At 47.8% G+C, this 25060-nt stretch overlaps 1 protein-coding gene across 2 annotated transcripts in view; it reads right to left on the bottom strand.

The window, feature by feature from the left end:
- The window catches only part of LOC103481132 (transcription factor COE3-like), a 35999-nt gene that overhangs the window by 6118 nt on the left and 4821 nt on the right, over positions 1 to 25060 (bottom strand). Inside the window, exons 5-11 of one of the 2 annotated variants that reach the window (XM_081600224.1) lie at positions 22733 to 22806; positions 22092 to 22160; positions 13465 to 13546; positions 13118 to 13235; positions 10989 to 11122; positions 10662 to 10788; positions 4805 to 4893 (exon numbers count right to left, since the gene is read on the bottom strand). In XM_081600224.1, coding sequence (XP_081456350.1) covers positions 4805 to 4893; positions 10662 to 10788; positions 10989 to 11122; positions 13118 to 13235; positions 13465 to 13546; positions 22092 to 22160; positions 22733 to 22806 — 693 coding nt within the window. The remainder of the gene's footprint in view (positions 1 to 4804; positions 4894 to 10661; positions 10789 to 10988; positions 11123 to 13117; positions 13236 to 13464; positions 13547 to 22091; positions 22161 to 22732; positions 22807 to 25060) is intronic. The other variant, XM_081600225.1, reaches the window with a different exon arrangement.

The following is a 25060-nucleotide window of genomic DNA, read 5'->3' as shown; positions in this document are numbered from 1 at the left end:
CCATCATCCATCCATCATCCATCCATCCATCATCCATCATCCATCATCCATCCATCCATCCATCATCCATCCATCCATCCATCCATCATCCATCCATCATCCATCCATCCATCATCCATCATCCATCCATCATCCATCCATCATCCATCCATCATCCATCATCCATCCATCATCCATCATCCATCATCCATCCATCATCCATCCATCCATCATCCATCCATCATCCATCCATCCATCATCCATCATCCATCCATCATCCATCCATCCATCATCCATCATCCATCCATCCATCATCCATCATCCATCCATCATCCATCCATCATCCATCCATCATCCATCATCCATCATCCATCATCATCCATCATCCATCCATCATCCATCCATCATCCATCCATCATCCATCCATCATCCATCCATCATCCATCCATCATCCATCCATCCATCCATCCATCCATCATCCATCCATCATCCATCCATCATCCATCCATCCATCCATCCATCATCCATCATCCATCCATCATCCATCCATCCATCATCCATCCATCATCCATCCATCATCCATCATCCATCCATCATCCATCCATCATCCATCCATCCATCCATCCATCATCCATCATCCATCCATCATCCATCATCCATCCATCATCCATCCATCATCCATCATCCATCCATCCATCATCCATCATCCATCCATCATCCATCCATCATCCATCCATCATCCATCATCCATCCATCATCCATCCATCCATCCATCATCCATCCATCATCCATCATCCATCATCCATCCATCATCCATCATCCATCCATCATCCATCCATCATCCATCATCCATCCATCCATCATCCATCCATCATCCATCATCCATCCATCCATCCATCCATCCATCATCCATCCATCATCCATCCATCATCCATCCATCATCCATCCATCATCCATCATCCATCCATCATCCATCCATCATCCATCCATCATCCATCCATCATCCATCCATCATCCATCATCCATCATCCATCCATCATCCATCATCCATCCATCATCCATCCATCATCCATCCATCATCCATCATCATCCATCCATCCATCATCCATCATCCATCCATCATCCATCCATCATCCATCCATCATCCATCATCCATCATCCATCATCCATCCATCATCCATCCATCCATCATCCATCATCCATCCATCATCCATCCATCATCCATCCATCATCCATCATCCATCCATCCATCCATCATCCATCATCCATCCATCATCCATCCATCATCCATCATCCATCCATCCATCATCCATCATCCATCCATCATCCATCCATCATCCATCCATCATCCATCCATCCATCCATCATCCATCCATCATCCATCATCCATCCATCATCCATCCATCATCCATCCATCATCATCCATCATCCATCATCCATCCATCATCCATCATCCATCCATCATCCATCCATCCATCATCCATCATCCATCATCCATCCATCATCCATCATCCATCCATCATCCATCATCCATCCATCCATCATCCATCCATCCATCATCCATCATCCATCATCCATCCATCATCCATCCATCATCCATCCATCATCCATCATCCATCCATCATCCATCCATCATCCATCATCCATCCATCCATCATCCATCCATCCATCATCCATCATCCATCCATCATCCATCCATCCATCATCCATCCATCATCCATCCATCATCCATCCATCATCCATCCATCCATCCATCATCCATCCATCATCCATCATCCATCCATCATCATCCATCCATCCATCATCCATCCATCATCCATCATCCATCCATCATCCATCCATCCATCATCCATCATCCATCCATCATCCATCCATCATCCATCATCCATCCATCATCCATCATCCATCCATCATCCATCCATCCATCATCCATCCATCATCCATCCATCATCCATCCATCATCCATCCATCCATCCATCATCCATCCATCATCCATCATCCATCATCCATCCATCATCCATCCATCCATCATCCATCATCCATCCATCATCCATCCATCATCCATCCATCATCCATCCATCCATCATCCATCCATCATCCATCATCCATCCATCATCCATCATCATCCATCATCCATCCATCCATCCATCCATCATCCATCCATCATCCATCCATCCATCCATCATCCATCATCCATCATCCATCCATCATCCATCCATCATCCATCATCCATCCATCATCCATCCATCCATCATCCATCATCCATCCATCATCCATCCATCATCCATCCATCCATCCATCATCCATCCATCATCCATCATCCATCCATCATCCATCCATCCATCATCCATCCATCATCCATCCATCATCCATCCATCCATCATCCATCCATCATCCATCCATCCATCCATCATCCATCCATCATCCATCATCCATCCATCATCCATCCATCCATCCATCCATCCATCATCCATCCATCATCCATCCATCATCCATCCATCCATCATCCATCATCCATCCATCATCCATCCATCCATCATCCATCCATCATCCATCATCCATCCATCATCCATCCATCATCCATCATCCATCCATCATCCATCATCCATCATCCATCATCCATCCATCATCCATCCATCATCCATCATCCATCATCCATCATCCATCCATCCATCATCCATCATCCATCCATCATCCATCCATCATCCATCATCCATCCATCCATCATCCATCCATCATCCATCATCCATCCATCCATCATCCATCCATCCATCCATCCATCATCCATCATCCATCCATCCATCCATCATCCATCCATCATCCATCATCCATCCATCATCCATCCATCATCCATCATCCATCATCATCATCCATCCATCATCCATCCATCCATCATCCATCCATCATCCATCATCCATCCATCATCCATCATCCATCATCCATCATCATCCATCCATCATCCATCCATCATCCATCCATCATCCATCCATCCATCATCCATCATCCATCCATCATCCATCCATCATCCATCCATCCATCATCCATCCATCATCCATCCATCATCCATCCATCATCCATCATCCATCCATCATCCATCATCCATCATCCATCATCCATCATCCATCCATCATCCATCATCCATCATCCATCCATCATCCATCCATCATCCATCATCCATCCATCATCCATCATCCATCCATCATCCATCCATCCATCATCCATCATCCATCCATCATCCATCCATCATCCATCCATCATCCATCCATCATCCATCCATCATCCATCATCCATCCATCATCCATCCATCCATCATCCATCATCCATCCATCATCCATCCATCATCCATCATCCATCCATCATCCATCCATCATATTATGCAGAGAAACATTCGAGTGTCACAGCAAGAGCAGATTGATGTTCACAGACAGTGAGACACACACACACACACACACACACACGCACACGCACACTCTGATGCTTCAAGTTCAGCAGCAGGATATAAACTCTAATCAACTCAACAGGGGAAATAATAACAAGAAGATAAAAGTCTAAATGAATCCAACAATAATCTGTGAAAATGAGGAGCGTCTCCTTCCCCTGCTGCACCGGTTCTGACCCAAAAATAGCTGACACTTGGTCCAGAACCAGCAGATTCAATGGCATAAGCAGAAAAGGCCAGATTCCAGCTCTGATCCAATCAGATTCCTAAAGAATCAGGAACATTTTATGAAAGGAGAAAGCAGAGGAAGCTGGTTTATGGAACATTTCCAGTATTCCTAGAAACTGGTTTAGTTGTTCTCCATCCAGATGTTTTGGTTATTAGTTATTGAATTGATGAAGTCATTGTTTATCAGTTCCTCCCATGTTCTCTGTCTGAATGAGTCTGTGACCTGCAGTCGAGGTCAGACGCGCTAACAGTCGGTTAGCTGCATATTTACTGCATGGAGATGAGCAGAAACACACACATGTTGGTTTTTATAGAAATCTGATAAGATGCTGGTGATAATCGTGTGTGTGCCAATCTCTTTTCTTCCCACATGGCTGCACTTCCTGATTACCTGATTTCACTGTTTCAACCGTCTTGTTTACCGATGGGCTTAACGCACGCGCGCGCATGCGGTGCTCGTCTGGACGGTAACAGCCAGCCATCTTTTTGATGGCTCTGTTTGTTTCCTCCACACAGCGCCTCCTTTCCATTGCAGCAGGAACTGCAGCCACAGGGCCCAAAGCTGACTGGCCATGACCTGCTGTTCAGGGTCACTGAACATGTGAGCGCGCCGCGGCGCTGATGTTAGCTCAGTAATGACAACTACGTCTTCAATAAGCTGTTAGCAGAACCAGTCTGAAGAACCTGAACTGGACCGGAACCACTGAGTTATACCAGCGATCCAGTTTGGGCTCCTTAGCAGGAAACATCCTCAGACTCCGCGTGCGGGGGTGCGTGTGTGTGTGTGTGTGTGTGTGTAGGTGTGTGTGTGTGTGCGTGGGGGGTGTGTGCATGCGTGTGTGTGTGTGTGTAGGTGTGTGTGTGCATGCGTGTGTGTGTGTGTGTGTGTAGGTGTGCGGGTGTGTGTGTGTGGGGGGGGGTGTGCATGCGTGTGTGTGTGTGTGTGTGTAGGTGTGTGTGTGCATGTGTGTGTGTGTGTGTGTGTGTGGGTGTGTGTGAGACGTTAAACAGCAGAGTCAGTAGATGATTATCAGCCTGAGCAGCCGACCAGAACGCTCATTGATGGAGACACAGAACCACTAATCGCTTCCTCTGCCAGAGGTTCTGAAGGTTCTTCAGATTCCGGGTGGTTCTGTGCGGTACCCTGCGGTTCTGTACCTTGGGCAGCCTCTCAGGGTCTCCGGGGTGACGGGGGATGACCTTCTGTAACCTCTGGAAGCCGTAGTCGATGGTTGGCTCATTGAGCGCTGAGGGAGAGGAAGAGGAGGAAGGTTACTAAGGTTCTCCAAATGCAGGTGTCAGAAGCGGTCTAGTTCAAGTTCAGAACTGGAACACCTGTGATAACTGACACCGCTATCATGGTGTGTGTGTCTGTTCTGGTGTGGGTTGATTCTGCAGTCTTCCTGACCTCTGACCTCTGACCCAACATCCCTGTTTACATTCTCTCAGGCTGGAGGAATCAGAACCTCTGCAGTCAGTGAGGAACCAGAGGTTCTGATGGTTCTGTTCGGGTCACAATGAATCATAGTCATCTGTACGGGGGAATTTTTCTGCCATATTTCGAAAGCACACATTTTCTGTCTCAAAAGCAGGACTTCATGTCTTTCTTCTCAAAACTTGTAACGCTTGAACTCCAAACTTCTGTTCTCTTTCAAATATTCACTCTGCTTTCTCAAACCTTTCTCCAAAACGTGTGTCTCCGTTCGCGCTTGGAAAAGAAAAGTACTGTCGTCTGGCAACCTCTCAGCCAATAGGATGGAAGTGTTACACTTGGGTGTTTGTTTCCTTCTAGTGGCTGAACCTGTGTGGCGACCAAGTGCGAGAAGTCCTGCTTTCAGACTGAAAACGTGCGCTCCCAAATTATAGCAGAAAAACCACCGATAGCGAAGTTCCTCTAGAATTTTGACCTATCATCTCTGAGACTCAATCTTGATTTTTATTTCCTGTCGCTGAACATTACAGCTAAAGCTGGTTGGAGGCGATAAATCAGAGCATCAGTGAACGCAGCAGAGCACAGCTGGAAGTGTGTGTGTGTGTGTGTGTGTGTGAATCATAATCCCGTCTTGGTTCAGCTGCATTTAACAAGCTTTAGACTGACTGTCCTATACATCATCACAGCCTGTTACTGAGTGTGTGTTTAGTGTGTCTGCGTGTGTCATTGTGTGTGTGTTCAGTCCTTGAAGGCCCACAGGGCGGAACCAGCAGCAGTTCAGAGTGTGTTGTCTCCTGATGTGTGTGTTATCGGTGACCTTGTTGATGTTGTTCACTTTGTTATCGGCTGTTTCTCTTCAACCTGCTGCTTCCCGCTCAGCTGCTCGGAGGAGCCATTATTAAGGGATGTCGGTTCTCTCAGGTCTGACTTGGTGGAAATGGACCGCCCTGCATCGGACTCTGCATGTGTTCGTAGTTTATTGGTTTCTGGCAGGCCTAACCGTATTGTAAGGGTTTGCTGGGAACGTCTGGCAGAGTCAACTCCCACCATCAGGAGAGCGCCGAACACGTTCCGGAGGAGGTTGGAAACATGGAGTCCAAGTGGGCCATGCTCCATCTTTGAGGCGGTTTATTGGTGCTGTGGCCGGTCAGTGCCTGTCGCGACAGAAACCCTAGAACCTGCTGGTGGATATCGGTGGTGAGGGATGCTGTTAGCTGAAGAAGGAGTAGCTGATGGGTCCCTACAGTCCAGGCGGCAGTGTGTCCAACAACAGAGGATCACACTCCTCAGCCTTTGTGGTAAGGTCTATTCAGGGGTTCTGGAGAAGAGAGTCCACTGGATAGTGGGACCTTGCATTCAGGGAGAACAGTGTGGTTCTAGAACACTAGGCCAGCTATAGACCCTCAGGAGTGTCCTTGAGGATTCTGAAAGTTTGCCCAAGCACCCTACATGTGCCTTGTGGTCTTGGAGAAGGCATTGGACCGTGTCCCTGTGGGGGGTACTCTGATGGTCTGGGGTACCAAGCCCTTCCCCGTGTGACCGGTGCCAGAGTCTGGTCTGCATTGCTGGCAGAAAGTTGGGCTCGTTGAACTCTGCCAAGGCTGCCCTTTGCCAGTCACTGTTCATAACATTTCTAGGCACAGCCGACGTGTTGAGGGGATCGGGTTCTGTTGGCTTCAGCAGGCCATGAGCTACAGCTTTTACTGCAGCAGTTTGCATCCGATTGTGAGGTAGCAGAAATGAAGATCAGTGTTTCGAAATCCAAGGGTCTCAAGCCAGAAAAGGGTGGTGGAGAAGTGGAGGAGTTTAAGCATCTTGGGTTCTTGTTCGTAACTAAGGAAGACATGGAGCAAGAAATGGATCAGTGGTTTGGCGTAGCATCTGCAGTGAAGTGGGCGCCGTGTCGGTCTGTCATTGTGAAGAGAAAACTGAGTCAAAAGGCAAACTCTCGATTAACTGTTCAATCAACATCAATGGTCATGAGACTGGAATGAGTTTCCTCTGCAGGGTGTCTGGACTCTCCCTTAGAGATACAGGCTCAGTCATTCAGGAGAAACTGAGGTTAGAGCCGCTGCTCCTCCACATGGAGAGGAGCCACTTCAGGATGTTCTGAGATATTCAGACCCATCACTGGAGGGACGATGTTCCTCTGCTAGGAACGCCTTAGGATTTCCCTGGAGAAGCTGGATCAGAAGGCTGGGCAGAGGGAAGTCTGGGTCTTCCTACTTGGGCTGCTATTCCGGCAACCCAACCCCAGACAAGCAGAAGAAAATGGAGGGATGGATGGTCTCTGAAACAATTTTTGGAAAAATGATCTTGAAAACCATTCTTTGCATGGAAATTGGGCCAAAACATCTGAAGTTTTGTCAAATCATCTCGGCTGCTTGATTCTTAAGAAGCAGCGGAGCAATCATTCATCGCTCGATGGTTCCACTTGTTGGTCAGAGCCTCAAGTTCATGTTTCTGTTTTTTGTTTTTTTACTTTTATGACTCATCAAGCTAATTTTGCTATGCCATCTCTCATATCCAGATGAGCTGCTTTTGAATCAAGCCCGGAACCGCTTTCTGTCAAGATCACATCTGCAACTGCTCGTCGCCCAACCGGGCTCCAGACAGGGGCGCCGCCAGAAATCTGGGCCCCCTGACAAAAAAATTGTTTGCCCCCTGTGCAGCTGCTGTTCCAACGTTTTGAGTCTAATTGACCCATAAAAATCATCACAGTTTTAAAGGCTGCATCTGCTTTGCTTTCTGTGGGTCAATACTGATAATTAGCTCAATATTTACTGCTCATGAATTTAACATCCAACAGTCCACATCCAGGATGCTAGTAGGTTGTTAATGTTTTCTATTAGTTTAGATACTGAAACGTCTCCATGGCAACAGTCTATAGCAACGAGCAAAACACACATGAAGCAATCCAGACTTCTAAACATGCTAGTAGCTGCATTTTATTCAAGCTGCACTTTAATAAAATATGTTTCTCCATATTTGTTACAGCTGTCACCATGTAGCAGTTTGTTATGAGACAGATAATCTGAAAACAATCATCTCCTCCATCTGCTTCCTGAATTACTGGTTAAAGTGATGCACCGTTCTGACCAAAACAACCAATCAGAACCAGGAGGAGGGTCTTAGTGCTGTCAATCATCCTCATTCACTCACTGCTAAATGTGCTAATGGTGGAGAAACAACTTATCATTACATGAAACCGTTTATCTGCCGTCATTGGTAGCTATGCTAACTAAACTGAGCATTCAGTTTGAATCTGCACAGCTCTGTGCTATGCTAGCTGCAGCACAGCTCTGTGCTATGCTAGCTGCAGCACAGCTCTGTGCTATGCTAGCTGCAGCACAGCTCTGTGCTATGCTAGCTGCAGCTCAGCTCTGTGCTATGCTAGCTGCAGCACGGCACAAAGCAAGGGGGAGGAAGGATGAGCAGCACCACATGAGATTGTGATTGACAGCACTAAAACTCTCCTGCCACTGACTGGTTGTTTCCAGCACTGGGAGAAAGCAGAGGAAATAGATTTTTAACAGATTACCTCTCATACCAAACTGTCACAACATAATGACAGTTTTAACAAATATGTGGGAAAAAAATCTTTATATAAAAGTTACTGCAGCTTTAATTTAACTCAGGAGGGACGTGTGTTAGAGCTGCTGCTGACTCACTCATCTGTTAAGTGTTAAGAGGTACAAGTGACAAGTTAAATATATGTTGGTAATTTTTTCCTTAATTCATTAAATGCTAGTGAAAAGGAGGCAAACAGTAGTTTGTAGCTAAGCTAATTATGCTAAATGGTTGATAATCTGACAGTCTACTCACCTCTCTTGGAGAAAAACTGGGTTATAAATTAACACTCTTGCCTTTTACTCCTGTTGTAATTTGATCCGTTTCATGAATTTCTGGCCTGTTCAGATGTTGTCTTTTGTGCAGGTTTGCATAGAAATGATCAGTAAATCACCTTGGGCCACATTTTGCTAAAAGAATGCGCAGTTTTCACACTAAAACTTGGCGCACAGAAAAATCTGGATGCATAAAGTCGTGCGCACGCACGTGGCCGCGCACCTTTCCTTTATAAATCCCAATTTGTGGGAATCAGAGCAGCTGCTCCTCCTGTCGCCTCCATAAATACATTTTAATGTAAATTAGCATAAATACCTGGAAGTCTGCTGCCAGGTGAAGCAGTAACTATTGACTTGCTGCAGCAGCAGAGTGTCCAGGTCGGACCTGCTGCAGCAGCAGAGCCTCCAGGTCAGACCTGCTGCAGCAGCAGAGCGTCCAGGTCGGACCTGCTGCAGCAGCAGAGCCTCCAGGTCGGACCTGCTGCAGCAGCAGAGCGTCCAGGTCGGACCTGCTGCAGCAGCAGAGCCTCCAGGTCGGACCTGCTGCAGCAGCAGAGCCTCCAGGTCGGACCTGCTGCAGCAGCAGAGCCTCCAGGTCGGACCTGCTGCAGCAGCAGAGCCTCCAGGTCGGACCTGCTGCAGCAGCAGAGCCTCCAGGTCGGACCTGCTGCAGCAGCAGAGCCTCCAGGTCGGACCTGCTGCAGCAGCAGAGCCTCCAGGTCGGACCTGCTGCAGCAGCAGAGCCTCCAGGTCGGACCTGCTGCAGCAGCAGAGCCTCCAGGTCGGACCTGCTGCAGCAGCAGAGCGTCCAGCCGGATTACAGACCAGAGAGGCTCTGAGTGGAAATGTGGACGTTTGTCCTGCAGACAGGAATCAGCAGCAGGAGCTTCAGGTACAGAGATGCTTTCTGTCCATAAGGCAGCTGGACCGGTACCGGTACCGCTGGGCTCTGCTCAGATCCAGGATGATCAGTCTGGATGGATCTAAAGCTGATCAACCATCAGATCCATCTGATCTGTGATCAATCCTCCATCAGAGCTCCTCAGGTAGCGGCTCACCTGGACCAGCTGCTGCTGGACCTGATCAGAACCGAACCTGGTGGGTCCATCTGCTGACCAGCTGTTTCCTGGAGTTTATTTTCTCTGTTTTTCAGCTTATTGAGGATAAATGTGGTTCAGTTTCATCGTTTAAAATATTAAAATGATGAAAATCATCAGGTTTGATTCCTGGTCTAATAACAGAATCAGGTTTCTGTGGATTTACAGTTTATTACTGTCCACAAATAAAGTTTGTTACTGCTTCAGTTTCACGCCAGGGAAAAAGTGACTATATTTACGCCGATTTTGATGCAAAGTTCATTTTTATTTGTGTGTAAAATCTGGCGCCGCACATCGTTTGTGCGCATGAACGTTTACACATGAGGTCCCTTGTGATTATCACATTATGCTGTAATTATATTTTATGCTATTGATGGTAAACCCTACACAAATTAGATTTTGAAATGGAACAAAAGCCAGATCAGTTTGGTAAACCAATAGATGGTTAATATTTAAATGGGCCCCGGGGTCAAAAGGTTAAGAAGCCCTGATCTAGATGATTCAGGAGGAACAATATGGCTTCCATCATGGATCAGGGAGAATGGCTGTCTGCTACAGGCTCTTCCTGTTTATGCTGTGTGTAAGTGTCTCCATGTTTGTCTCCATGTGTCCCAGTTTGTCTCCATGTGTCCCAGTATTACCCGTGTAGACGAAGCGTCCCGGCGCTCCTTTACAGAACTGCTTGGATTTGTAGGACAACGTGACCTCAACGACCCCGGGGATGTGACGAGGCGGAGTCTGGACCCGGATGGCGTGGGGCGTGATCAGCTGGACACAGAGACATCAGACAGCATTATTGGACTGTGTCCCCTTTAAATGTAGAGTTCATCCAATCAGAAATCAGGAGGGCAAGTGTCAGACATGAAGGCATCACTGATTCTTCTGACCTGAGACGATAAAACACGATGACCACCTGACTGGGATCTAACTGGTGCTTACTGGTGATGTGACTGGTTGGTGTGCGTTACCTCGCTCCACACCAGCATGGTGCCGAAGACAACCTGGAGTCCATCGAAGAAGTTGTCTCCGATGAGAATGACGGTGGCGCCGCCTGTCGTCCAGCCCTCACTGGGACTGATGGCTTTTATACAGGGAGTGGCTGCTGGAGCACAGACAGACCAGTTAACACCAAACTGGGACAGACTACCTGCTGAGACGACGACCTGGAGAGAGAAGGTGCTGCATGTGACCCAGAGTCACCAGCTGGTCACCACTAGGATAGAATAGATGTAAATTGGAGCTGTACGTATTTATCTGAGCCGAACTTTGACCCGGTGTGGGTCAGAGTAAATCCAGGATCAAGTCGGTAAAGACTCGTCAGATCCAGGTCTGAAGTTCTACTGCGACCCGCTTTGATGCATCTGGTGACCTGAGAAGGCCCAGAGTCACAGGTTGGAAACCCCCATCTACATAACAAGAGGACACACAAGGCGCGTCTTAATTGGGTCGCGGTTTTTATCCTCTTTCGCTAACTTCAGCACACACACAGACACACACACACTCGGTAAAAGCTGCTTCGCTTTCCTCTCAAGTACAGCTGCAGATTAATTATAAAGTGAAATGAAAGAAAGTGTGTGTGTGTGTGTGTGTGTGTGTGTGAGAGAGAGGGAGGGAGAAAGAGAGAGAGCAGCTAATCTCATAACTGATAATTTCAAATGACATTACAGCACCAAACTATTCTATTGTGTTTAGTTTTGCTGTGTGTGCTCTGCTGTTCGGTTCTGATCCAGGGACAGTAAGAACAGAACGCGGCCAGAACCGTGGCTGAGTCCACCAGGTGTTTCTAACGAGTCTTTGACCCCTGGATGCCTCCCCAACAATCTGCCATTGAGACACATGAGCTGTAGGACCGTAAACCCCTGAGGGAAAGAGACAGGAGGAAAGGTTCCTCAACAGGGGCGAGCAGCAGGAGACGCAAACACGGTCAGTAAAGGACCTGCCGACCAATCACAGCCCGGCTGAGCAGCCCGACCAATCACAGCCCGGCTGAGCAGCCCGACCAATCACAGCCCGGCTGAGCAGCCCGACCAATCACAGCCCGGCTGAGCAGCCCGACCAATCACAGCCCGGCTGAGCAGCCCGACCAATCACAGCCCGGCTGAGCAGCCCGACCAATCACAGCCCGGCTGAGCAGCCCGACCAATCACAGCCCGGTGAGCAGCCCGACCAATCACAGCCCGGCTGAGCAGCCCGACCAATCACAGCCCGGCTGAGCAGCCCGACCAATCATCACAACTGATTCAATTCAATCCAGTTTAGCTATGCAGCTCCAACTCGCAACAAATGGCGTCTCTAGGCAATTCAAAAATAATAATTTCACTTCTATAACTTACATTAGAACTGATCCTGGTTATCAAACTGTTCAGTTTTATCAATTAATTATTCAAAATAGCTTAAAAACTTTGTAAAGAAAGCCAGAGCCCTGCGGGACTCCACCAGTCCCCCTGCTGGTTGACAGATGGGATTTAAACCAGCGTACTGCTGTTCCCCTCATGCCTTCATGTTCAAACCGTTCTGAGAGAACAACGTGGTCGACTGGATCAGAACCAGAACCAGAGACCATGACTTTCAGCAGTGCTGATTCAGAAACCCGACTGAAACTCTGAACGCAGGTCATTCAAGTTCAGGCGCTCAGATTTGGGACTCAGAGCTTTGAGATTCTGTCAGAGGCTGGGAGGGAAAACCCGGCCGATTCAAGAAACAAGCGAGTAGAGACAAGTTGGACCCACGGGACTCTGCAGCACTCAAGGTGGGAGGGGTGGTTTCCATGGCGACTGTCTTTAATTAGGAGGGCAATTAAAGAGGCTGAAAGCACACACATACACACACACTCAGCCGCGGCCTCTCTGGGGACGGGGGAGGTGTCTGGTCTTCTTACCCACAATCCACTGGGCTGCCTTGTCTATGCAGCTCTGGGTTCCTGCGGCCCAAACGTGTTCAGCTACAGGCGCAGCTTCTGCAAGGCTGCATTCACTGTGACCCGGTCAGGTCAGCGCCCAACACAGAACCTTCAGCCCGCCCGTCCCACACAGAACCAAGCCTACTGGCCATCCTGCCCATCTGGTTCTGATCAGCAGACAGAATTGTATCTGCTTACCCTCAGATGGATCCAATCTTCGAGCTCGGCGGCCATGTTTGGAGTTGTTATGGACGAACATGTTGTCTGATACAGCGAGAACATGGCCGTCTACGTTGACGGTTGTAGAAACCACCACCTGCAAACAAACGGGCCCGTCAGAACCGGCAGAGGACGAGGGTCGCACACATCCATCATTCCTCAACATCTAGAACGTTCCATGACGTCTCCCCAGCCCCAGGAACAGCTGCTCTGTGACCTTTAACCTCATCATTGACCAGATCGATAATATAATAACATCATTATTCCAAACAGTGTCAACACGCTGCAGTGCATTGTGGGTACGTCAGCCGGTCCAGTGGTCTTACCTGGAACCGCCTCATGTCCCGAGGGTTCCCTGCGTTCTTCAGGCAGTTCTGGTTACACTTCAGGAAGAACTTCAGAAAGAACCTGCACACACACACACACACACACACCGCTGGTGATTGGTTCTACAGATATTCAGTTCAGAACTGGTTGGTCCAATCAGGTCGGCATGCTCAGAACCTGGACCAGAAACCCTGGAGTGACCCTGATCATGTGATTCTTGTTCTCCAGCGTGGAGGGCTACACTCCCTTTATCTGAAGATAAACTTTGATCTGTGATCAGCTGACTAGTCTTATCACCATGGCAACCCTCAGCATCTCTCGCTGATTATCAGCGCTCTACTCTTCACCTCCTCCCAGCGAACAATCGAGCCGTAAATCTCCACGCAGGACAGATTAAGCTCTCAATTTGTTATCTGATAAGCAGGGGCGACCCGACACACACAGACACACACAGGCAAAACACAACAACACACTCTTGACATACACCGCTGATATTTACGAGCAGCAAATTAGGACACACTGCAAATTTATCTCCTCAGAGAACAGAAGATCCACATCCTGACACTGAAAACACACACAGTGCGGCACACGCACACACACGCGCACTGTGATACACACACACACGCGCACTGTGATACACACACACACACACACAGAGCGACACACTGTGCGACTGCACTTCACTGTCAGGATAATTCATCTTCACACTGTGATACATTTTCTACCTCATAGAGCAGATTAACTCCGACACAGAGAGACGGAGTGTGTCACAGTGTGTGTGTGTCACAGTGTGTGTGTCACAGTGTGTGTGTCAGTGTGTGTGTCAGTGTGTGTCACAGTGTGTGTCACAGTGTGTGTGTCACAGTGTGTGTGTCACAGTGTGTGTGTCAGTGTGTGTGTCAGTGTGTGTCACAGTGTGTGTGTCACAGTGTGTGCGTCACAGTGTGTGCGTGTGTGTTAGTGTGTCACAGTGTGTGTGTGTCAGTGTGTGTGTCAGTGTGTGTCACAGTGTGTGTCAGTGTGAGTGTGTGTCACAGTGTGTGCGTCACAGTGTGTGTGTGTGTGTTAGTGTGTCACAGTGTGTGTGTCAGTGTGTGTCACAGTGTGTGTCAGTGTGTGTCACAGTGTGTGTCAGTCACAGTGTGTGTGCGTGAGTGAGTGTGTGTCACAGTGTGTGTGCGTGTGTTACAGTGTGTGTGTCAGTGTGTGAGTGTGTGTGTGTGTTACAGTGTGTGTGTGTGTGTGCGTGTGTCACAGTGTGTGTGTGTGTGTTACAGTGTGTGTGTCAGTGTGTGAGTGTGTGTTACAGCATGTGTTACAGTGTGTGTGAGTGTGTGTGTGTGTGTGCGTGTGTGTGTTACAGTGTGTGTCACAGTGTGTGTGTCAGTGTGTGAGTGTGTGTGCGTGTGTGTGTTACAGTGTGTGTCACAGTGTGTGTGTCAGTGTGTGAGTGTGTGTGCGTGTGTGTGTTACAGTGTGTGTCACAGTGTGTGTGTCAGTGTGTGAGTGTGTGTGCGTGTGTGTGTTACAGTGTGTGTCACAGTGTGTGTCACAGTGTGTGTGTCAACATGATGCCAGTCTATTTAGCTGTTCCTCTGTTTCAGCAAGTAAACCAGATCTGGTGAGTTTAACAGATTCTGTCTGGTGTTCTGAAGGTCCAACAGAACCAGCAGCTGGATCCTCAGCTTCCAGCTGACTGGGAACAGATTATCCCAGTTGGAATCACTGAGATGGGACTGGTGAGCTGCTGATGCGGTTGCCAACGGTCACAACTCACACCAACCAATCAGAACCGATGGGAATATCACTTTAACCCGCTTTAAATCAGCCAATCCGCACCCAACAGACCCGGCTGGAAAGTTGATCCATGTATCTTCTGTGTGTGTGTCACAGTGTGTGTGTGTGTGTGTGTGTGTGTGTGTGTGTCACAGTGTGTGTGTCTCTGAGGGAACATTCCTAGTTCCTCCAGTAATCAGTGGAAACAGCAAGCAGGCAGAAACTGAACACGTTTCAGTGTTTTAACAGGTCCTGATATTAATTTCCATCTGTACATGAGAAAGTGTGTGTGTGTGTGTCTGCGTGTGTGTGTGTGTGTGTGTGTGTGTGTGTGTGTGTGTGTGCGTATACAGGTGTGTATGGTCGGATGTGTTTATGCTTGTAACTCTAATTATCACCAAATGTTGAGCAGATTTCTGCTAATTAACATCTGTGGCTCATTTGTACTCGGAGCTCATTAACAGTCGTTAGAACTCTGATCGGCCGACAAGATCCAGAAACACGCCAAGAGGTTCTACTGCAGCACCAACAAAACCAACATGGCCGACCCACATCAGGTCACCTGATACCAGTTCAGTCCAGTTGGGCCCAGTTCAGTGCAGCAGAGGAAGCCCAGCTGAGTGAATCCCTGGCTCTGCAGCAAGCACAGTGTGCCAGTGGCAAGGAACAACTTTCCATCTGCGGTGATCAAATGTCTCAAGGCTTAAATGTTGATCTGCTGGCAGGATCTGAACTACAGTACAAGCATCACTACCAAAAACGTTTAAATTGGGGAACAATTGTCAAATTGAAGTGATCAGAAGTCGCCAAGACTCTCTGAGGGGATTTCCTGATGTCGCTTCGCTCTAACAGACGAACCCCCGAGTGGCAGCAGTAGTTCTGCTGGACCCTTTCCAGTCCAGCACAGAGATGATGCTGTGATGAGAAATCACTATTAAAGGTAAAGCTAACGTAACTCTTTCCTCCTCTTCCTCGCTGACAAGCAGGTGCAGCAGAAGCTGGACGGAACAATAGGGAGCAGTCTCTGATGGACCGGCCCATTTCCTGACTCCATCAAACTGAAGCAGATCCAGATCAGAACCAGCAGGTTCAGGTGTTACTATGGTGGCCAGACTGGGTCAAACGAGGCCAGGAAAATATTCTGACATTTTACAGCTAAACATGCTAATGCCAGCTAACACTCCAACACACCTGCAGTTTTCCAGAACCATCTGAACCAGGGTCTCCAGATTCTGAGCTCCAGAGGAAGAGGAGGAGGAAGAGTTAATTAGATGAGATAATGAGAAGTCCATCATCAGCTCTTCAAGGTAAATGGAAGCAGACACCTCTTCCAGTTCTTCGTCTCAGTGAGGAAGAGGAGGAGGATGAAGAGCAGGTTATTAACAGTTAAAGTCACACTTGCTCTGTGGTCCATCAGCACTTCATTATCCTGCTGCAACAACCTGACGCAGATTAATCCGCCGCTGAAAATAGTTCCAGAAGAGTTCAGATGTCAGAGGCGCGACTGGCAGCAGCTTCCACTCATCAGCGCTTCATTAAGTCTGTTTGCACAAGCACGTCCTGATCCAAACGGTTCTGGAAACCAGAGCAGGTGGACCCAGCAGAACCCAGTTCTGGAAACTGTACTGATCCAGTAGAACCTGGATCAACGTGGACCACTGGGCCCTGAAAGAACCAGATCCACAAAGAAGCAAATCCTGGAACTGTTCCAACCCACGCCGTCTTCCTCACTGATGATGATGATGGCGTCTATGACATCATCAGAGGGTTGTAAACATGTCACCACGACAACGACTAGCTCCTCACTAAAGCTTGTTAACTGATTAAATAGGTCGTTAGGAGCTCGTTAAGCAATTAACTGGAAAAACACCAGGCTGTCAGTCACACTGTCTGTGTGTGTGTGTAGGTGTGCGTGAGATGGAGTGTGTGTGATGGAGGGTGTGTGTGTGTGTGTGTGTGTGTTTGTGTGATGGAGGGTGTGTGTGGGGGGGGGTTAATTACCCATCTGATGTAATGTTAAACTGTCTCCTGAAATTGCAACAGTGAGTGTGTGTGAGATAAAACACACACCGGTTTCTTTTTAAATAGTCAATCAATACTGATGCTTCAGGACCTGCAGTACAGACGATCAATACACACACACACACACACACACACACACACACACACACACACACACACACACACACACACACACACACACACACACACACACACACACACACACACACACACACACAGAATGAGGAGACTCCTGTTAAATACTGATGAGACAGGCAGGAGGTTCTTCACCACCTGCAGCATCCAGTGACGATGAGGAGCCGAGGCTGGCAGACGGTCCGGCAGGCGAACAGAACCTCTGAAACATTTCCAGTACCAGAATCAGGGAAACAGAGGCGTGTTGAGATGTGTCCAGGTGTGTGTGTGGCCTCCTGTCTGTGTGAAACAGCAGCAGGTGGTGTGTTCAGGGTCACTCCGTTTCCCCGCCTGTTTCCCAGGAACAGAAATATTCGGCTCCACTTCATCTCTCCATCGACTGCGATGCATTCATACATTTAACATTTAGCCGGCCGGGGCCCTCTGGGGCCCCAAACATTATGCTGCTGTCAATCACCCTGCGGCGCGGCCGCTAATGAGATTCCGTCCCAAGCCGACCCGCAGCATGAGAGGGAGCTCACACCTACGCCGCCGCATGATTGACGGCACGCCGTCCTCCCATAATCCCACGCTGCACACACCAGAGACCCTTGCAGGCAGAGAGCGCGCCGCCAAGAAATTCTCACATCAGGAATTCAGATGGAAAGATGAGAGCTGCTCCCATCATCATCATCGTCACCATCGTCAGCTAGAAACCAGCAGAAACTGGAACTGGCTGAGGATCAGAGCATTAAAATGTTCTCACCAAGTTCAGAGACGATCGACCCTCAGACGGGATCATCGCATCGCCAGCGGGTCCCAAAAACCGCAGACTCAGCAGAAACCTGAGAGACCTGCAGCGTCCCACAGTCCAACTGCAAACAGATGACGTCTTGGGACGTCCCCGTTCACCGCCATGACCACGACTGTCCTCAGGGACGGCCGGGACAGGAGACTCTGTGTTTTTATTTCCAGTTAACATTTAGATTCTTTACGTTCTGTTCACCGTTTCCTCGTTCTATGATTTGAATTCTTTCGCTGCTTTTCCGTCCGTCGGAGTTCGGCCTCTTCCTGCTGTTGCTCTTCAGATCACTTCACCTGTCCCATTTAGATCCCTCTGTCAGTAATTACTCCTCCTCACTTCAGGAACTCGGTGCAGTCACTAATCACTTCCCAGCAGCTCGAAGCCAGCCAGCTTCCTTCTCCCCTTGTCAGATCCTTCTGTTAACCTTTGCCAGTTTGCCTCACCTGCTTCCTGCCCGACTGAGAACAACCAGTCTCCTCCAGTTAATCCCAGCAAAAACCTGGGATTAACTAATATGACTAGGACTAACTGTGCTGTCTGGGATTGCTAGCCTTCGGACTGGTAACACTGGGATGATCCAGCTGACTGGGAACACTGGGATGATCCAGCTGACTGGGAACGCTGGGATGATCCAGCTGACTGGGAACACTGGGATGATCCAGCTGACTGGGAACACTGGGATGATCCAGCTGACTGGGAACGCTGGGATGATCCAGCTGACTGGGAACACTGGGATGATCCAGCTGACTGGGAACACTGGGATGATCCAGCTGACTGGGAACACTGGGATGATCCAGCTGACTGGGAACACTGGGATGATCCTGCTGACTGGGAACGCTGGGATGAACCTGCTGACTGGGAACACTGGGATGATCCAGCTGACTGGGAACGCTGGGATGAACCTGCTGACTGGGAACACTGGGATGATCCAGCTGACTGGGAACACTGGCATGATCCAGCTGACTGGGAACACTGGGATGATCCAGCTGACTGGGAACACTGGGATGATCCAGCTGACTGGGAACACTGGGATGAACCTGCTCTGATGCTCTGCTCAGTGCTGGTGACCAGGTCCAGACAGTCCAGAAGGCTCTGCTGGTTCTGTGTTCCACAGGTCCAGCGGTTCAGATGCAGCTGGACTGACCGTTTTTATGGTGCAACCTGCTTCAAAATAATGAAAAATGTTGTTTTTCTGTTAATACTTAGATTGTTAGCAGCAGCTCAGAGATGTACCATTTAGAATGATCCCAGGTGCACAAAGCGGCGTTAACACAGATCCTTCCTCCAGCAGATCTATGCCCACAGCACACCCAATAAGTATTCACACCCTGCTGATATTTGGCCAATCATTTAGACATTTCAAATACAACTTCTATTATTAATATATCTGTTTTTGTGGTGTACTTCATCGTAAACAGTCTGTTGTTTTAATGTTCAATTCACTTTATGTTAAACAATAATTGCTCATATGGACTGCGCTTGCATTGAATATATTTATGTTTCTGATAACTACACCATATTTTTATGGTGTTTCTGTTTTAGTAATCTTGTAAAATAAGCTGTTAATCTTGTTTATAATTTTTAAACACTTTTTGAACTGTTGTGTGGCAACAGAGATTGTTTCTATTCAACATCATCTTAATATGGAAGTAGAATTCATTATTAATATTAATAATTGTGACGCTGCAGTGAAATGTGCAGACATGGAGGCTGCAGCCAGAACATGAAGCAGCGAGTGTTTGAGCTGCAGTCTGACATGTTTCCTGCTCACTGGACGCTGCTGAAGACACAGGAGACCTTCCCATCATGCATTGCAGCAGGCAGGGGGAGAAAAGAGCTGCTGCACAATCACCACTTCTTTTTTCAAAAGCCTGCTGCTCTCATCCATCCATCCATCCATCCATCCATCCATCCATCCAGGTCCTTCTCTCGGCTCTCAGACGGAAGGGGGGGGGCAGATTAATACTCAGAGAGGAGAGGGGGGAGGTGAAGAGAGGAGAGCCCATGATTCCTCCTGGGACAGAGGAGAGGGGGAAGGAGGAAGGCTAAAAGAAGACGGGGAGAAGAAGAGGAGAAAGAAAAGGAGCAGGAGGAGGAGGAAGCTCGTTTGGACCGGATAAAGGAATCATCCCATCATGTCTGAACTGGAGAGATTCCTGCCACTCATCTCCAGTTCTTTAGAACCTGGTCCCGCTCAGATGCTGGTTTATCAGCTCCAGTTTTATTCAGATCAGAACAATAAACAGATTCTTTATTACTTCATTTTCCCAGTAACACAGGGCCGGTAGCGGATCCAGCGGCTCCTGAATCTGCTGCCCCAACCCAATAAATTAAATGCTGGCTATCTAACAAAGTCCAGCCGGTGGCGCTACCAGGTGTTTCAGTGTTTTAATGGTTCTGTGTAGGGCTGGAACGATTCCTCGAATGATTCGAGTTCCTCGATTATTAAAATGTTCCTGCCTCGAAGCTTCGTTAATTGATGTTTTATCATTTAGCACCGTGTTTCAGCCGGAACATGATCTGCGTTGCGCGGAGCTCTGACTTCCGCCTCTGAGTTGTTGACGGAAGCTGCGTGTTAGCGGCATAACGTCCAATCTGCAGGTTCGGCCCGCGGGGATTTTACTGATAATTCCGGGTTTTCATGGTTTTCGGGACCAATAAACATCCTTAAAATGCCCGGAGCAGAAAGGATGCCGGGAGTCCGGCAGCCTTTCTGCTCCGGAGCTGCTGGTTGAACGGCGGGAAGAAGCTGAGGAGGATTTATACAGGTGAGCGGAGAGACTGAACACGGCGGGCGGCTGATGCTTACAGGGTAAGAGCAGCTTCACGGACCAACCGCACAATAAGTTTAATATACCCCAGTCCGGACAAACGGGAGGCGGAAATAATCGTGGCGGAACATGGCTGGTAGATGGGCTTCTGAGTGGGACGCACGAAGGTGTCACATCCCGTTGCTAACATAAGCTGGACAAGGCACACCTGTCAAGTCTCCCGATTTGGCAGGGAAACTACCGTTTTTTATCCCCTTCCCCGCAATTTTAATGATTTTTTAACCATTTATCTGTAAATATCCCGTAGTGCTCTCTACCTGGGTCTTACGTTTGTACCCGGATCCACCGGTCTTCGTTCATGTCTCCCCGGACCTACCGGGCGTTTCTGGTCCATTTCCTACCTCAAACCTCCATCTTACATTCATAAACTAAAAGCTGGAGTATACACAACTTTATAAACGTATTTGTGAGCCTGCCTCTTTACTATCAACTTGAATAGAATGTGAGATTTTTGTCTAAATTCTCTTCAGGTTAACTTAGAAAGTGAGCTGTTATTGTTACAGGTTAATTTTAAAACTAAAAAATTAACTGTTAGGGAAGCTCAAATATGGAAAATTAGACTGATGTTGATATTCAATACTAACACTGATGTTATGCCAGATTTACCAATATTTTATTTTATAAATGTTTTTATCCGATTACTCGATTAATTGTAAGAATAATCGATAGATTACTCGATTACTAAAATACTCGTTTACAACAGCAATAGTTCAGTGTTCTAATGTTTCCGTGTTTCAGTGTTTTAGTTTAAGTGTTTCTGTATTTTAGTGTTTCAGTGTTTTAGTTTAAGTGTTTCTGTATTTTAGTGTTTCAGTGTTTTAGTTTAAGTGTTTCTGTATTTTAGTGTTTCAGTGTTTTGACATTAGCTGCTGTTCTTGTCATTTTGTTCTTCTTCTCTTGCAGCTTCACCATGTTGATGATGCTTTTAAGGGTTTTCATGTTTTCTCAGAGAAAATCTAGACTCCAGCTGTGGAGTTATTTCTATTTCTGCCATGACCAGCTAGCTGGTGTGTGAAGGAGCAGCAGTGGGCTTATGGTAGCGTGTTATCAGCCGTCTGTGGGTGTGTTGAAGTGCTACCTGTCGATGATGACCGGGTCTGATGGCGTCTCGTTCCTGTTTCCACAGCTCTTCTTGTCACAGCAGCGGCTAGCACAAAGAAGGACAAACGGCTCCATCAGATTAATCTTTAAAGAAGATCACCTGCATACTGGCAGGCCTCTCTTCAGGAGCTCTTTGGCTTTACCAAAAAACTGTTAAAATGCCAGGGAAGTAGAAACATTTACTGAATAAGTTCTGATGTAGGAAACGCTTCCATCAACTGGTAGATTTGTGCCTTTCCAGGGGAACAAAACCCAGGGAAACCCTCCATGTTTTTCTTTGTTTGAATAGAAACAGAGATGTTGAGAATTCAGGAAAAGCTTTTCCCCAGAACTTCTCCTCTAACTCGATTGTTTTTCTGTTCTTGTGACCCAAACATGGTGCAGAGAGGAGGGAGGGTGCTGGTACCAGTTAGGTCGTAGAGCGGTACCAACCAGGGAACTGACTGGCATCAGGTAATATCTGCCTGGTACCTGCTGGTGTTCTGGTTGTTTATCAGTTCATTCATTTGAGTATAACTGGGGCTGGAGGTCTGGCTCTAGTCTCCAGGGTTTGGTTCTAGTTGTTTCCAGCTTGGAGAGCCTGCAGCCTCTGGGTCAGGTGAGTCCAGGTGTTCTTACCTGCACATGATCTCATGAGTGAGCAGGACTCGGCACATCTCTGGGTTCTTGTCCTGGCCCTCGTAGATGATGGCCTGAAACAGAGACATGAGTTAGAGAGTCTGAATTAGGACTCATTGTTGGTGATTAGTGAGACTGAAGCCACAGGAAGGAGTGAGTTCCACTGGAGGCTCGAAGGAAGCAGCTGGAACCAAACGTCTCCACTCAGAGCAGCGCTAAAGGCGCAGTAAGTAAATGACTTGTTGGATTTAAACGCTGCTGCTTTCCATTAGTGTCACAGTAGCGAGTGAAGCATGCAGCTAACAGAGTCTCCTGCCACACAGAAACTGGTCCTGACTGCACCCCCTGCAGGCTGGAGATCAGCTGATGATCAGAACTAACCATTTAAAGACTCCTTCCAGGAATATATCAAAATTTAAAGAGTTTGTGAATCATCTGTTGACTGAAGTGATCGTGTGTATTGACTGTGATCAACTCTATCAGACTGTGTGGAGTCTGATCAGAGGAGTTTCAGAGGGATGGAGTCGGCCTGTGGCTTCAGACACAGGTTGGTCTTCCTGCTGCCGCAGGTCAGGACTCCTCCAGCAGGGGGAACTGACCGCCTGCTGGGAACACAAATTGGTGTCTATCCTGCTTCACACACTCGGTTTCAGTTTCATCGCAAAGAGCTTCTGTGCGTGAACATGAACCCGACCAGATGTTTGCTGAGGAGGTGAAACTGGAACAAACCGGTTCTGGTCCAACAGAGCCAGAGCTGAAAACCACCGAGTCAACAAACACACCACTCAATATCAACCAGTACCGACCAGAACTGACGAGTTCCAACCAAAACACACACCAACATGACCAGTACCAACCAGAACACACACCAACATGACCAGTACCAACCAGAACACACACCAACCAGAACACACACCAACATGACCAGTACCAACCAGAACACACACCAACATGACCAGTACCAACCAGAACACGCACCAACCAGAACACACACCAACATGACCAGTTCCAACCAGAACACACACCAACATGACCAGTACCAACCAGAACACACACCAACATGACCAGTACCAACCAGAACACACACCAACATGACCAGTACCAACCAGAACACGCACCAACCAGAACACACACCAACATGACCAGTACCAACCAGAACACACACCAACATGACCAGTACCAACCAGAACACACACCAACATAACTAGTACCAACCAGAACACACACCAACATGACCAGTACCAACCAGAACACGCACCAACCAGAACACACACCAACATGACCAGTACCAACCAGAACACACACCAACATGACCAGTACCAACCAGAACACACACCAACATGACCAGTACCAACCAGAACACACACCAACATGACCAGTACCAACCAGAACACACACCAACATGACCAGTACCAACCAGAACACGCACCAACCAGAACACACACCAACATGACCAGTACCAACCAGAACACGCACCAACATGACCAGTACCAACCAGAACACACACCAACATGACCAGTACCAACCAGAACACGCACCAACATGACCAGTACCAACCAGAACACACACCAACATGACCAGTACCAACCAGAACACACACCAACATAACTAGTACCAACCAGAACACACACCAACATGACCAGTACCAACCAGAACACGCACCAACCAGAACACACACCAACATGACCAGTACCAACCAGAACACACACCAACATGACCAGTACCAACCAGAACACACACCAACATGACCAGTACCAACCAGAACACACACCAACATGACCAGTACCAACCAGAACACACACCAACATGACCAGTACCAACCAGAACACACACCAACACAACTCCCGGGCACTGTATCCACCTTATTCCTTGGAGGTTTACTGGGGAAACGATTATGTGTCTTACTTCCTGTGCACACCGGAAGTAGCCGTAGGATTTTTTGCCAATCTATATCTATAATAGAAGTTACATCTCTCTTTTCGGCTATTGTACAATATTTAGTAAAACTTGTTCACGGACACACCGTCTGCTGTCAGAGCTGCTCAGTACAGAGGATGTAATTGTGAGTTTAATCGGGAGCGACAGGAACCAGATCGTTACATTTGATAACAGAATGACGGTGAGTTAGCATCGCGGCTAGCAGCTCGTTTCTCTGAAGAGCTGACAGGAACAAAGAAGAGAAAAGCAGAGACGGTGTAAAACACCAGAACTACATAATATTAGCTCGGTGTGAGGTGAATGTTATTTTTCGTTTGAATTTAAAAAATAATAAAGTTCATGATCAGAGTCTTTATCATTATGTTTGGGGCAGCAATAATTTTTTTATAA

The sequence above is a fragment of the Poecilia reticulata genome, chromosome 19 (genome assembly GCF_904066995.2).
Source record: "Poecilia reticulata chromosome 19, P_reticulata-male-v2, whole genome shotgun sequence".
Taxonomy (NCBI): domain Eukaryota; kingdom Metazoa; phylum Chordata; class Actinopteri; order Cyprinodontiformes; family Poeciliidae; genus Poecilia; species Poecilia reticulata.
The sequence above is the reverse complement of the archived record's forward strand: the minus strand, read 5'-3'. Positions and strand labels throughout refer to the sequence as shown.